The following is a 15,148-nucleotide window of genomic DNA, read 5'->3' on the forward strand; positions in this document are numbered from 1 at the left end:
AATGTCAAAAGGCTATTTCCTCTTTTATGAAAATCTATAACTAGGAGTCATAGTGAAAAATTAAGGGTCACTCATTTAAGACAGAGATGAGGACACATTTTTTCCCCCAGACATTGTGTGTCTTTAGAATTCCATTTAAATCTTTGCAATGTAGAGGTACATAGATTCTTGACGACCAAGGTATGAAAGATTATTAGGAATATGCAGGAATGTACAATCAAGGTTAAACTCTGCTCATCCATATTATTGAATGGTATGGCAGACTCAAATTGTCAAATAACCAACTATTGTCCTGTGTTCACAATTGTATTAGGGTATTGTAAATGATTGCAGGAGTAAAAGTTGCCATTGAGGGAATAAGGAGAACAGGGGGTGTGTGGCATGAAGTTGTGGATTGTGAGCACCAAGCATAGACTAACATGGAGGTTAACATGAGAGTGCAGGAGGGCATATTGGGAACAGCAGCAGGCACACGTGAAAATAAGGTGTCAACCTCGTAAAGCTACAAATAGGTCTACGTGTATGCCAAACAGTGCTAGACAAAGCTTGGTAAGCCCACAACTGAGGCTCAGATCTAAGATCTGCAGTCACGCGACATCCAATTGTGAATGATAGTGGACAGTTAAACATTGCAATGGAAGAGGAGGGTCCACACATATGCCCACCCTCTATAATGGAAGACTTTAACTCAACAGTGCAAAAGATATGGCTGAAGCAATGCAGTTATCTTCAGCCAGAAGTGCCAAGTGGATGATCTATCTTAGCCTCCTCCAGTGGGTTCCAGCATTATAGATATCAGTCTTCAGCCAATTTGATTCCTTCTACATGATATCAAGACATGGTGGGTGACACGAAGTACATCAGAGGCTATGGGTCCAGACAAACTTCTGGCAACAGTACTGAAGATGTGTGCTCCAGAACTTGCCTCTCCCCTTGCCAAGCTCTTCCAGTACAATTATAACACAAACATCTACTGACAATGTGGAAAATTGCTCAGGTATGGCCTGTACATAAAAGCAGGACAACCCAGCCAAACGCCATCCCATTTGTCTACTCTCGATCATCAGTAAAGTGACGGAAGGTATCAAAAATAGTGCTTTCAAGCAGCTCTTGCTTAGCAATAACCTGCTCAGTGGTGCCCTGTTTGGGTTCCTCCATGACCACTCAGCTCATGACTTCATGACAGCAGGTTCAAATAGGGACAAAAGACCTGAATTCCAGAAGTGAGGTGAGAATGACAGCCCTTGTCATCAAGGCTGTACTCAACCATGTGTGGCATCAAGGAGCCCTGGAAAAACTAGAACCAATGGGTATCAAGGGCAAGCTGTGGCTGGAGTCATACCTGGCATATAGGAAGATGGTTGTGGTTGTTGGAGGGCAGTCATCTCAGTTCCAGGACATCTCTGCAAGAGCTCCTAGTGTCCTAGACCCAACCATCTCCAACTCCTTCATCAACGCCTTCCTTCCTTAATCAAGTCAGAAGTGGAGATGTTTGCTGATGATTGCATAATATTCAGCACCATTTGCAAATCTTCAGATATTGAAGCAATCTGTGTTCAAATGTAACAAGATCTGGACAGTATCTAGTCTTGGGCTGACAAGTGACAAGTGATATTCATACCACATAAATACCAGGCAGTGGCTATCACCAAGGAGGAGAAAGTGAGGTCTGCAGATGCTGGAGATCAGAGCTGAAAATGTGTTGCTGGAAAAGTGCAGCAGGTCAGGCAGCATCCAAGGAACAGGAAATTCGACTTTTTGGGCATAAGCCCTTCATCAGGAATGAGGAAAGTGTGTCCAGCAGGCTAAGATAAAAGGTAGGGAGGAGGGACTTGGGGGAGGGGTGATAGAGATGTGATAGGTGGAAGGAGGTCAAGGTGAGGGTGATAGGCCGGAGTGGGGTGGGGGCGGAGAGGTCAGGAAGAAGATTGCAGGTTAGGAAGGCGGTGCTGAGTTTGAGGGATTTGACTGAGACAAGGTGGGGGGAGGGGAAATGAGGAAACTAGAGAAATCTGAGTTAATCACTTGTGGTTGGAGGGTTCCCAGGCAGAAGATGAGGCGCTTTTCCTCCAACCGTCGTGTTGTTATGGTCTGGCGATGGAGGAGTCCAAAGACCTGCATGTCCTTGGTGGAGTGGGAGGGAGAGTTAAAGTGTTGAGCCACGGGATGGTTGGGTTGGTTGGTCCGGGTGTCCCAGAGGTATTTTCTGAAACGTTCCGCAAGTAGGCGGCCTGTCTCCCCAATATAGAGGAGGCCACATCGGGTGCAGCGGATGCAATAGATGATGTATGTGGAGGTGCAGGTGAATTTGTGGCGGATATGGAAGGATCCCTTGGGCCTTGGAGAGAAGTAAGGGAGGAGGTGTGGGCGCAAGTTTTGCATTTTTTGCGGTTGCAGGAGAAGGTGCCGGAAGTGGAGGTTGGGTTGGTGGGAGGTGTGGACCTGACAAGGGATCACGAAGGGAGTGGTCTTTTCAGAACGCTGATAGGGGAGGGGAGGGAAATATATCCCTGGTAGTGGGGTCCATTTGGAGGTGGCGGAAATGACGGCGGATGATACGTTGTATCTGGAGGTTGGTGGGGTGGTAAGTGAGAACCAGTGGGGTTCTGTCCTGGTGGCGGTTGGAGGGGTGGGGCTCAAGGGCAGAGGAGCGGGAAGTGGAGGAGATGTGGTAGAGGGCATCGTCGATCACGTCTGGGGGGAATCTGTGGTCCTTGAAGAAGGAGGCCATCTGGGCTGTACGGTATTGGAACTGGTCCTCCTGGGAGCAGATGCGGCGGGACTATGAGGTTGGAGGTGGTGGATGGGAGATCCCCTGAGGTGATGAGGTTATGGATGGTCTGGGAGATGATGGTTTGGTAGTGGGAGGTGGGGGTCCCTCCTTCGACTGACTGAACTGGCCCTCACCCTGAACAAATTCTCTTTCCAATCCTCCCACTTCCTCCAAACCAAAGGAGTTGCCATGGGCACCCGCATGGGCCCCAGCTATGCCTGCCTCCTCGTAGGATATGTGGAACAGTCCATCTTCTGCAACTACACTGGCACCAATCCACACCTTTTCCTCCGCTACATCGATGACTGTATCGGCGCTGCCTCGTGCTCCCGCGAGGAGGTTGAACAGTTCATCAACTTTACCAACACCTTCCACCCGACCTCAAATTCACCTGGACCGTCTCAGACTCCTCCGTCCCCTTCCTAGACCTTTCCATTTCTATCTTGGGCGACCAAATCAACACAGACATTTACTATAAACCGACTGACTCCCACAGCTACCTAGACTACACCTCCTCCCACCCTGCCCCCAGTAAAAACACCATCCCATATTCCCAATTCCTTCGTCTCCGCTGCATCTGCTCCCAGGAGGACCAGTTCCAATACCGTACAGCCCAGATGGCCTCCTTCTTCAAGGACCGCAGATTCCCCCCAGACGTGATCGACGATGCCCTCCACCGCATCTCCTCCACTTCCCGCTCCTCTGCTGTTGAGCCCTGCCCCTCCAACCGCCACCAGGACAGAACCCCACTGGTTCTCACTTACCACCCCACCAACCTCCAGATACAGCGTATCATCCACCGTCATTTCCGCCACCTCCAAACGGACCCCACCACCACGGATATATATCCCTCCCCTCCCCTATCAGTGTTCCGAAAAGACCATTCCCTCCGTGACTCCCTCGTCAGGTCCACACCCCCCACCAACCCAACCTCCACTCCCGGCACCTTCCCCTGCAACCGCAAGAAATGCAAAACCTGCGCCCACACCTCCTCCCTGACTTCTCTCCAAGGCCCAAGGGATCCTTCCATATCCACCACAAATTCACCTGCACCTCCACACACATCATCTATTGCATCCGCTGCACCCGATGTGGCCTCCTCTATATGGGGGAGACAGGCCGCCTACTTGCGGAACGTTTCAGAGAACACCTCTGGGACACCCGGATCAACCAACCCAACCACCCCGTGGCTCAACACTTTAACTCTCCCTCCCACTCCACCAGGGACATGCAGGTCCTTGGACTCCTCCATTGCCAGACCATAACAACACGACGGTTGGAGGAAGAGTGCCTCATCTTCCGCCTGGGAACCCTCCAACCACAAGTGATGAACTCAGATTTCTCTAGTTTCCTCATTTCCCCTCCCCCCACCTTGTCTCAGTCAAATCCCTCGAACTCAGCACCGCCCTCCTAACCTGCAATCTTCTTCCTGACCTCTCTGCCCCCACCCCACTCCGGCCTATCACCCTCACCTTGACCTCCTTCCACCTATCCCACCTCCATCGCCCCTCCCCCAAGTCCCTCCTCCCTACCTTTTATCTTAGCCTGCTGGACACACTTTGCTCATTCCTGATGAAGGGCTTATGCCTGAAACGTCGAATTTCCTGTTCCTTGGATGCTGCCTAACCTGCTGCGCTTTTCCAGCAACACATTTTCAGCAGTGACTATCACCAATAAGAGATAGTCTAACCACTGTTCCTTGGCATTTGTTGTTGTTACCATCACCAAATCCCCACTATCAACATCCTGGGGACTACCATTGACCAGAAACTCAACTGGACTCACCACATAAACACAGTGCCAATAACAGCAGTTCACAGGCTAGGAATATTCCAGTGAGTAACTCACCTCCTGACTCCCTAAGAGGTGTCCATCATCTACCTGGCACAAATCAGGATTTTGATAGAACATTCCCCATTGGTTGAGATGGGTGCAGCTCCAAAACATTCATGACGCTTGATACCATTCAAGACAAAGCAGTTCACTTGTTTGGCACCACATCCAATCCCTCTACCACCGATGCTCAGTAGCAGCAGTATGCATTATTTACAAGATGCACTGCTGAAATTCACCAAAGATCCTCAAACAGCACCTTCCAAACCCACAGCCACGAGAAGGACAAAGGCAGCAGGAACTTGGGAACATCACCATCTTCAAGTTCCTCTCCAAGCCACTCACCACCCTGACTTGGAAATATACTGCTGTTCCTTCTCTGTTGCTGGATCAAAATCCCGGAATTCTCTCCTGAATGTTAATATAGGTCAACCACAGCAGATGGACTGCAGCAGTTCAAGAAGGCAGCTCACCACCACCTTCTCAAGGGCAACTGGGGACAGGCAATAAATACTGGCCAGTCAATGACACCCTCATCCAATAGACTGAATTTAAAGATAGGAATTATTGGAGGTCAGTCCAGGACATGAGGTGGTATGTGACATGTGGCAGAAAGGATAGGACTATGAGAGATGGTACGTGTTTTTTTTGACATTTCAGTGCCAGTGCATGCACGGCTGAGACAGAGCTTTTAATCAATCTGAAAACCCACCAAGATTAACATTTAACTTCCATCCAGCCAATGGCTCGTTCTTAATACAAGGGATCGTTGATGAGAGGAACAACAGGAGAAAAGAAGGAAGGATAATACAGCATAGGGCACCGTATTTACAGCTGAACAGTACTTCTCTTGCCTAAAGTGACTATTCTTTCCATCAAGGCAGCATTTGGCCAAGTGTACCATGAAGAATCCCACAGAGGTTGATGTTAGTGGGTACCAGTAGGAAACTTTTCATTAGAAAGAATGATGGCTGGCACAAAGAAAGTTGATAATGATAGTGCTTGTTGGGGTTACATCATTTTAGGCCCAGTTTATTGCTAAAGGAATGCCTCAGAGCACTGTCCTAGGTCCACGTCCCTTCAGATATTCCATCAATGACTGTTGCTAGACCATAAATTTGAAAATGGTGTAAAATAACTGCACAATGATCAGCTCATTCACAGTACCTTTACAGTGAAACCATCTGTTTCCATATAAAGCATGAAAAATTCCAATTATCTCTCTGTGACTTCAAAGATAATACTATTGCTGAATGCCCCATTGTATACATTCCAAGGGTCATGATTGACAAGAAACTGAAAAGGATCCAATCACATCCATCTCAGCTCAAAGAGCAAGGCAGAGGCTGGATATCCCAAGGTGAATTACTCACTTTCTCAATATCCATACACTTCATAATCAATGAGGCAAAATCAAGTGTGTAATGGAATAATTTATGTTCATTGTGATTGAATGCAGCCTCAACAGCACTAAAACAAACATGCCAGACAGGTTAATGCAGAATATATAATAGTCTCTTTAATCATTAGAGTAAGCATTAACAACCTGTATAAAACTTTTCAAATATCATCTTGTCTTTAAATAATCATACTTAAAGTTTGATACTTTTAGCTTCTTGTTTAAAATTAATAAAATAAGCCTACTTCTTTTGAGTAGATGATAAGAACAATTCCCAAGTGGAGAGTCACAGTTCAAATGAAGGGATATAAGTAGGTTTCCTTCCTGGTTTCCCTTAAGAACAATCTCCCAATCAAAGGCACATCCTGTATGCAAATAGTCTCATCACTTATCTGTGTTAATTTTATTTGTATTTACTTCTTAAAATTGAAAATGTAAAATAGTTATACGGCATCAATTTCACATATCTAATTTTAGGTGAAATTGTGTTTTGATATGGTTGTGCACTGACCAATTTGTTTCTTTGGATGACTGCACAATTTACGTTATAATACCAAAATGTAGGCAAATTTCAACAATACTTCGAATACATTTATATGCAAATAATATGTTCCTGTTGAAAGCATCTTTACAATGGTCGATTGAAAAGCAAACATATTTTCAGACTTTCTGAATGAGCAGTTCTCTAATTTCTTGATGATTTTTAAAATAGTTCTTCTCTTCCCTTTTTCCACTAGGAGATTCTTGAAAGCTTTTCCACTGATGGGTGAAACGCAGGAGCGAGAGAGAGTTCTGATTCATTTTTCTAAGAGATATTGTCAATGCAATCACGATTGTATCAACTCTGAAGGTATAGAAATAGTCACAAGTGCAATTAAACAGTGAGAATATGTTTAAATGATTAATTATACTTTGGTTATTGATATACATTTCAAAGGGAGAAAACATATTTCAATATATTTTGATTATTATTTGATTGAAGTTATATCTTTGCTGACAATTCTGAGAATCATTTTAACACCTCTGAAGATGACTTTTACAAAATGAGAACACTTCAAAATGTTGCAGCTAAAATTCAGTATAGCTTGATATAAATTTATTACTGTACTTGTATAATATGTAATTGTTACAAGTACGTGAATAGATAAGCATGTGTCATGTAATGTGTGCAGAGGGCTCTAAGAATCTGCTGAAAGGAAACAGGAATTTTGTGAGAGAGGGAGTTTGGTGCAGAGTGAAGGAGGCATCAAGTTCTTTAAACAATGGAACAACAGTAAATAATCCTAGGGGAGGAAATAGAAAATGTGATACCATAATCAACACACAGAGAGAAGTAACAGAACCCATAGCAGGAAGATAAATGTAACAGGAAGAATTTAGCTCTTCTTTGTTTGATGAGAATTTATAAACAGTACGAATGCTGGTGTTCAGCATTAGCTTGTGAGGATTTAACTTTAGGATAAAAGAATCTATGTAAAAGGAAAGTTCGCTAAGTGGTTCAATTCAACGTGCACATAAAATGCTAAATAATTGGCAAATCACTGTGATTAATCACTGAAACTTCTGTAATGACCAATTTGTTTTAAATCAGGCTAAATCTATATTTTAAATATAGATCTCAGGGGACCAATTTGTTCAGGAAATAAATTCTAGATAACTAATCTAAACATTAAATATTTATAATGACCTGAGAGTGCTGGTAATGGTGTAGATTCTAGACAAGACTATTCCAAATTTCCATTTCTGCAAACAAATGACCCATCCAGTAGTTAAAGACAGCGTAACAGGAGTAGAAAATAAAAGGATATACCTCTCAATAATTTAAGACTCTGATAAAAATTAAGGTAAAATACAAGAGGGATCTATCATCTTAAAAGGGGTATAGTGTAGACCAAATAGTGGAATGGAATTGGAGGAAAAAATATGTAGGGTTACAAATGGCTTACAAAAAATAGGGATAGTATTAATTCCAATAAGGATTGAGTGAATTTTAGAATTCAGCAAAAGAGACAAGAAATTTAATCAAGGGAGGGAAAATAGATTAAGCATAAAATTGCAAGGAACATTGAAACTGATCATAATACTTCTATAAATATGTGAAGAGAAAAGAGTAGAAAAAACTAATGTAGGTCCCTCACAGTCAGAAACCAGGGAAAGTATAATGGAAAACAGGATATGGCAGAAGAATGGAACACATACTTTGATTCAGTCTTTACAAGAGCATAAATAACCGTCCAGAAATTTTAGGGAACCATGTGTCTAGGATGGGCAGAATTGAAGGAAATCAGTATTATAGGTGTAAGGAAATTCATGGGGTAAAAGCTAACAAATCACAAGGGCCTGATCATCCACATCTGAGAACACTGAAGGAAGTGACCCTGGAAGTATTGTATGTATTGGTGATATTTTCTGAAATGATATGGACTCTGGAGCAGTTCCCACAGATTACCCCACTGTTTAAAAAGGGAGGGAGAGGAATAAACAGAAAATTACAGATCAGTAGATCTAACTGTAGTAGTGAGGTAAATGCTGGAGCCTCTTACAAAAGATTTAATAGCAGAACATTGGATAGCATTAACAGGATTGGACAAGGCCAGCATGGGTTGATGAAAAGCAGATTATGCTTCGCAAATCTACTTGAGTTTTTCAAGGATGTGACTAATAGAACAGACAAGGAGAATGTGGCGCACTTGGACATTCAGAAGACTTTTGTTAAGATTTTTCACAGGAACATAGGAATTAGGAACCGGAATAGTCAATACAGCCCTTTCGGTCTGCTCTGGCATTTAACATGATCATGGCTGATCTTATCCTAGTGTTAACTCTTAGTGGTTAGCACTGCTGTCTTGCTGCACCAGGGACCTGGGTTCGAATCCAGCCTCGGGCGACTGTCTGCGTGGAGTTTGCACATTCTCCCTGTGTCTGCGTGGGTTTCTTCTGGGTGTTCCGGTTTCCTCCCGCAATCCAAAGATGTGCAGGTCAAGTGAATTGGCCATGCTAAATTGCCCATAGTGATAGGTGCATTAGTAGGGGAATGGTTCATGAGTGGGCTAGTCTTCGGAGGGTCGGTGTGGACTTGTTGGGCTGAACGACCTGTTTCCACACTGTAAGGAATCTAATCTAATCTACTCTAAAAACTCCACTTTCCTGCCTGCTCCCCATAGCCCTGTATCCCATTTTTCATCAGAAATGTAGCTATTTCTTTCTTGAATCTGTTGATTAATTCTTCCTCCACTGCACCCTAGGGCAATGAGTTCCACACGACCCTCTGAAAGAAGTAGTTTCTCCTCATCTCAGTTTTGAACCTACTTCCTCTCAGTCTATATTCACAACCTCTTGATAAAGACTGCCAACAAGGGGAACATCTGTTCAACATTCACCTTATCATCCCGTTTAACATTTTATATACCTCAATCAGATCCCCGCAACATTATCCTGGACTTTAGTGGGTACAAGCCCATGCTATTCAACTGCTCCTCATGTAACAGCCCTTTTAGCCTTGGAATCAAGCTGGTGAACCTCCTGTGAATTGCCTTCATAAGAGACTGGTAGACAAAGTTAAAGCATAAGGGATAAGTGGTAATATAATGGCCTAATACTAACCCTAATGAATCAAGAATTGATTGGCAGACAGGTAATAGAGTGGGAATAAATTTTAAAAATATTGCTGATGCTGTTAATTTGAGAATTAAACATAGAAAATGCTGAAGTTCAGCAAGTCTGGCAGCATCTGTGGAGAGAAACACAGAATTAATGTTTCAAGTCCAATTCTGAAGAAGTTTGGGGACTCTGGGTATATACTCAACTGAGAAGGATGAGGGAGGATCTAATTGAAATATACAGAATACTGAATGACCTGGACAGAGTGGATATTGGGAAGATGTTTCCATTAATAGAAGAGTCTAGAACCCAAAGGCACAGCCTTAGAGTAAAGGGAAGACCTTTCAGAACAGAGGTAAGGAGAAACCTCTTCAGCCAGAGAGTGGTGAATCTATGGAATTCATTGTCACACAAGACTGTGGAGGCCAGGTTATTGAGTATATTTAAAACTGAGATAGATAGGTTCTTGAGTATCAAGGGGATTAAGGGTCACAGGGAAAAAGCAGGAGAATGGGGTTGAGAAACTTATCAGCCATATTGAATGGCGGAGCAGACTTGATGGGCTGAATGGCTTAATTTCTGTCTTATGGTCTCATGGTCTAAGTTGTAATGCTGTTTCTTTTTGATAGATGCCAACAGAACTGCTGAGTTTCTCTAGCATATTTATTGGGAATAAATGAATTATTTTCTGAGTGACAGAAAGCGACCAATGGAGTAGCACAAGAACCAGAGCTTGGTTCCCCAGCTATTCACACGATATATAAATGACCTGGATATGGAAACTAAATGCAACATTTCCAAATTTGCTGAATATAGAAAACTGGTTGGGATTGTGAGCTTTGAGGAGGATGCAAGGAGGCATCAAAGTGATTTACGCAGGTTGAGTGACAGACAGAGTACAACACGTCTAAATATGAGGTTATACATTTTAGTGTGAAAAACAAAAAGGAAGGTATTATTTAAATGGTGACTTATTAAGAAGTAAGGATGTACAAAGGGAACTGGATGTTCTTCCAGACTAGACACTGAATGTAAAGAAGCAGATGCGGCAGGCAATTAAGAAGGCAAATGGAATATTGCTGTTCATTGCATGAGGATTTCAGTTAAACAGGGCCTGAGTGAGACCATACCTCAAATATTGCTTGCATTTTTGGTGTCATTACATAATAAAGGACATACTTGCCATACAGGTAGTACAGCAGAGATTCACTAAGCTGATACTGGGGATAGTAGACTCAAAAAGTGTGGTGCTGCAAAAACATAGCCGATCAGGCAGCATCCGAGGAGCAGAACAGTCGATGTTTTGAGCATACGCTCTTCATCAGGAATGCGTTCCATTTGCCTTCCTAGTTGCCACATTCCTGATGAAAAGCTTGTGCTCGAAATGTCGACTCTCTGGCTCCTCGGATGCAGCCTGACCAGCTGTGTTTTTCTAGCACCACACATTTTGAGTCTGATCTCCAGCATCTGCAATCCTCACTTTCTCTCGCTGGGGATAGAAAAACTATCCTCTAAGGAGAGATTAGTTATACTGGGTCAGTATTCAGTAGAGTTTAGAAAGATGAGAGAGGATCTTACTGAAATGCATAAAACTCGAACAGGGCTAAACACACTAGATGCAAAGAAGATGTTTTCCCTAGTTGAGTCTAGAAAAAGGATTATGATGAGGAAATCTTCCTTTGCTCAAATGGCAGTGAACCACTGGTTCGCTATCACAGAAGGCAGTGGAGGACAAGTCACCGAATATATTCAAGAATGAAGGATATTATTACAGCTACTGGGATAACATTTGAGGACTCATCTTGTAAATGATGTAAATGTCACAGACAGAGTACAACATGTCTAAATGTCACTTAACCTTAGGCTCTGGTTAGAAACAGGAAAGGAGAGGTCACCTTGTTGGGAGTTTTCTGTTGGCCTCCGAATTGTTCCAGGGTTGAAGAGGAAAGGATAGCAAAGATGATTCTTGACAGCAGTGAGAGTAACGGGGTAATTGTTATGGGGGACTTTAGCTTCCCCAATATTGACTGGTAATACTATAGTTCAAGTAGCTCAGATGAGTCAGTTTTAGTTCAATGTGTGCAGGAGGGTTTTCTGACACCATATGTAGACAAGCCAACAAGGGATGATGCCATATTGGATTTGGTACTAGGAAATTAATCCAGCCAAGTGTGGAAGTAGGTGAGCACTTTGGCGATAGAGACCATAATTCAGTTATAATTACAATAGCAGTGGGCAGGGATAGGTATATACCACAGAGAAAGAGGTATAACTGGGAGAAAGGCAATTATAATGCGATTCGGTAATATTTAGGATGCATAGAATGGGGAAGGAAACTGCAGGGGATGGACACTGTTAAAATGTGGAGCTAATTCAAGGAACAGCGACTGCGGGTCCTTGATATGTATACACCTATCAGGCAGGGAGGTAGTTGTCGAGACAGGGTGCCATGGTTTACTAAAGAAGTTCAAGCTCTTGTCAAGAAGAAGAGGAAAGCTTATGGGAGGATAAGGTGTGAAGGCTCAGATAGGGGGGCTTGTGAATTAAAAATTAGCCAGAAAAAAATCTAAAGAGAGGGCTAAGAAGAGCCAGGAAGGGACATGAGAAGCTGTTGGTGGATAGGATCAGGGAAACCCCTAAGACCTTCTATAGGTATATCAGGAATAAAAGAATGACTAGAGTAAGATTAGGGCCAGTCAAAGATAATCATGAAAAGTTGTGTGTGGAATCTGAGGACATTGGGGAAGGGCTTAATGAATATTTTTCATCAATATTCACATTGGAAAGGGGCAACGTTAGTGAGAATATAGAGATGCAGGCTATAAGATTAGATGGGATTGAGGTTGACAACAAGGAGGTTTTAGCAATTTTGGAAGATTTGAAAATAGAATAGACCCCTGGGTTGGTTGGGTCTCATCCTCAGATTCTCTGGGAAGCCAGGGAGATTGCAGAGCCTTTGGCTTTGATCTTTATGTCATCATTGTTGACAGGAGTAGTGCCAGAAGACTGGAGGATAGCAAATGTTCCTTTGTTTAAGAAGGGGAGTCAGGGCAATCCTGTAAATTATAGGCCAGTGAGCCTTACTTTGGTTGTAGGTAAGATGATGGAAAAGGTTTTAAGAGTTTGGATTTATAATCATCTGGAAAGGAATAATTTGATTAGGGATAGTCAACACAGTTTTGTGAAGGGTAGGTCATGCCTCACTAGCTTTATTGAGTTTTTCGAGAACGTGACAAAACAGGTGGGGGAAGGTAAAGTAGTTGATGTGGTGTTTGATAAGGTTCCACACGGTAGGCTATTACACAAAATAAAGAGTTTTGGGATTGAAGGTGATTTAGCAGTTTGCATCAGAAATTTGTTAGCTGAAAGAAGACGGGGTGGTGGGTGATGGGAAACATTCATCCTGGAGCTGAGTTACCAGTGGTGTGCCGCAAGGTTCTGTTTTGGGGCCAATGCTGTTTGTCATTTTTAAAAATGATCCGGAGGTGGGCATAGAAGGATGGGTTAGTAAATTTGCAGATGACACTAAGGTAGGCACAGTTGTGGATAGTGCCGAAGGATGTTGTGGGTTACAGAGGAACTTAGAAAACATGCAGAGCTGGACTGAGAAGTGGCAAATGGAGTTTAATGCGGAAAAGTGTGAGGTAGTTCACTTCAGAAGAAATAACAGGAATGCAGAGTACTGGGCTAATGGTAAAACTCTTGGCAGTGTCGATGAATAGAGATCTCGGTGTCCATGTGCATCAATCCCTGAAAGTTGCCATGCAGGTTGATAGGGTTATTAAGAAGACATAAAGTGTGTGTTGGCGTTTATTAGTAGGGGGATCGAGTTTTGGAGCCACAAGGTCGTGCTTTAGCTGTACAAGACACTGGTAAGTCCGCATCTGGTGTATTGCATGCATTATAGGAAGGATGTGGAAGTTTTGAAAGAGGCTGAAAGGAGATTTACTAGGAAATTGCCTGGTATGGAAGGGAGGTCTAAAGAGGAAAGGCTGAGGGAACTGAGGCTGTTTTCGTTGGAGAGAAGAAGGTTGAGAGGTGACTTAATCGAGGTGTATAAGATAATCAGAGGGTTAGATAGAGTGGACTGTGAGAGCCTTTTTCTTCAGATGGTGTAGGCTAACACGAGAGGACATAGCTTTAAATTGAGGGGTGATAGATTTAGGCAATTTCTTTACACAGAGAGTAGTAGAGGCATGGAGTGCACTGCCTGCAACAGTAGTAGACTTGCCAAAGTTAAGGGCATTTAAGTGGGCTTTGGACACACATATGGCTAATAATGGCACAGTGTAGGTTAGATGGGCATCAGATTAATTTTGCAGGTCGGCGCAATATCGAGGGCCGAAGGCCTTTATTGCGCTGTAATGCTATTTGTTCTAGATTTTTAGAGGCATCGAGCAGGAAAGTGGGTATTGGATAGAGGACCAGCCCTGATCATATTGGATTGCACATCCAGGCTTGAAGTACCACATGCTGTAATCCTGCACCTTGTTTAATTTAGGCAAACCTATTATTACAGGTGAAAATGAGGATTGCAGATGCTGGAGATTAAAGTTAAGCATGTGGTGCTGGCAAAGCACAGCAGATCAGGCAAGAGCCGAGGAACAGGGGAGTCGATGTTTCGGGCATAAGCCCATGAAGGGCTTTTGCCTGAAACGTCGATTCTCCTGCTCCTCAGATGCTGCCTAACCTGCTGTGCTTTTCCAGCACCCCACTCTCAAACCTATTGTTGTGCCCAGACCCTGGGTGAGGTTACTCATTTTGAAATGGCTCCAGACAGGATATCTCAGATCATTTAGCTTCTGAATGAGAAATTTAGCACCCTGAATCACCCATTCCCTCAGGTGGTCACAACAACATTAATTTGAAAGAGGATCCCTTCCCTCTGCACCCAATGGATCCTTGATTGATCCTGCTCCTGCCTTTGGCATCCATGCTTGGAAGCAGGTATGTATTGAGGAGCCACCCTGTATGGATCTTTCGAGATTTGTTCCTACATCAAATCTGTCGATGTAGCGTTTGCAAGGTTCCACCCATCAAATTGTGAAATATCTTTAATGGGCAATCAATCATGAGAAATTTATTTCACCGAAAGTCAGGAAAACAAAAGCTAATATTAGAGCACAGTAGATAAATGGAGAACTAAAGGGGAAATTAGATTGAAGGATGAAGACACATAATAAGCAATTTGATATGAAAGGACAGGAAGACAAAATAGAATGTGAGGAACTTAAGAGAAATATTTCTTTTAAATGGTCAGGGAGTCAGGAAAAGGGCATACCAAGTTATATAAAATGTGATAAAGTATGCTATAGATACCCAAGTAACAAAAATAAATTTAAAGTCTTGATAATTTCATTAAAGGGTGAGCATAATAAAGTTACGGGTGGTGACAGAGAAATGGTAAAAGTTTTGAAGAACAATTTTGCTTTAGATTTTTACAGAAATAGAAAATAGACATTTCACTAGATGTTGATATTAAAAGGAATATTGATACAGTTGGGATAGAAAGGAGAAAATAATTGACAAACGAACAAGGTTAT

At 43.0% G+C, this 15,148-nt stretch overlaps 1 protein-coding gene across 1 annotated transcript in view; it reads left to right on the forward strand.

Moving 5' to 3' along the window:
* LOC132823070 (PH and SEC7 domain-containing protein 2-like) overlaps window positions 1-15,148 on the forward strand; it is a 139,828-nt gene that overhangs the window by 46,939 nt on the left and 77,741 nt on the right. Inside the window, exon 5 of the mRNA XM_060836611.1 lies at window positions 6,743-6,855. Within this exon, the coding sequence (XP_060692594.1) occupies window positions 6,743-6,855 (113 nt within the window). The remainder of the gene's footprint in view (window positions 1-6,742; window positions 6,856-15,148) is intronic.

Source organism: Hemiscyllium ocellatum, chromosome 16 (genome assembly GCF_020745735.1).
Source record: "Hemiscyllium ocellatum isolate sHemOce1 chromosome 16, sHemOce1.pat.X.cur, whole genome shotgun sequence".
In the NCBI taxonomy this organism is placed as follows: domain Eukaryota; kingdom Metazoa; phylum Chordata; class Chondrichthyes; order Orectolobiformes; family Hemiscylliidae; genus Hemiscyllium; species Hemiscyllium ocellatum.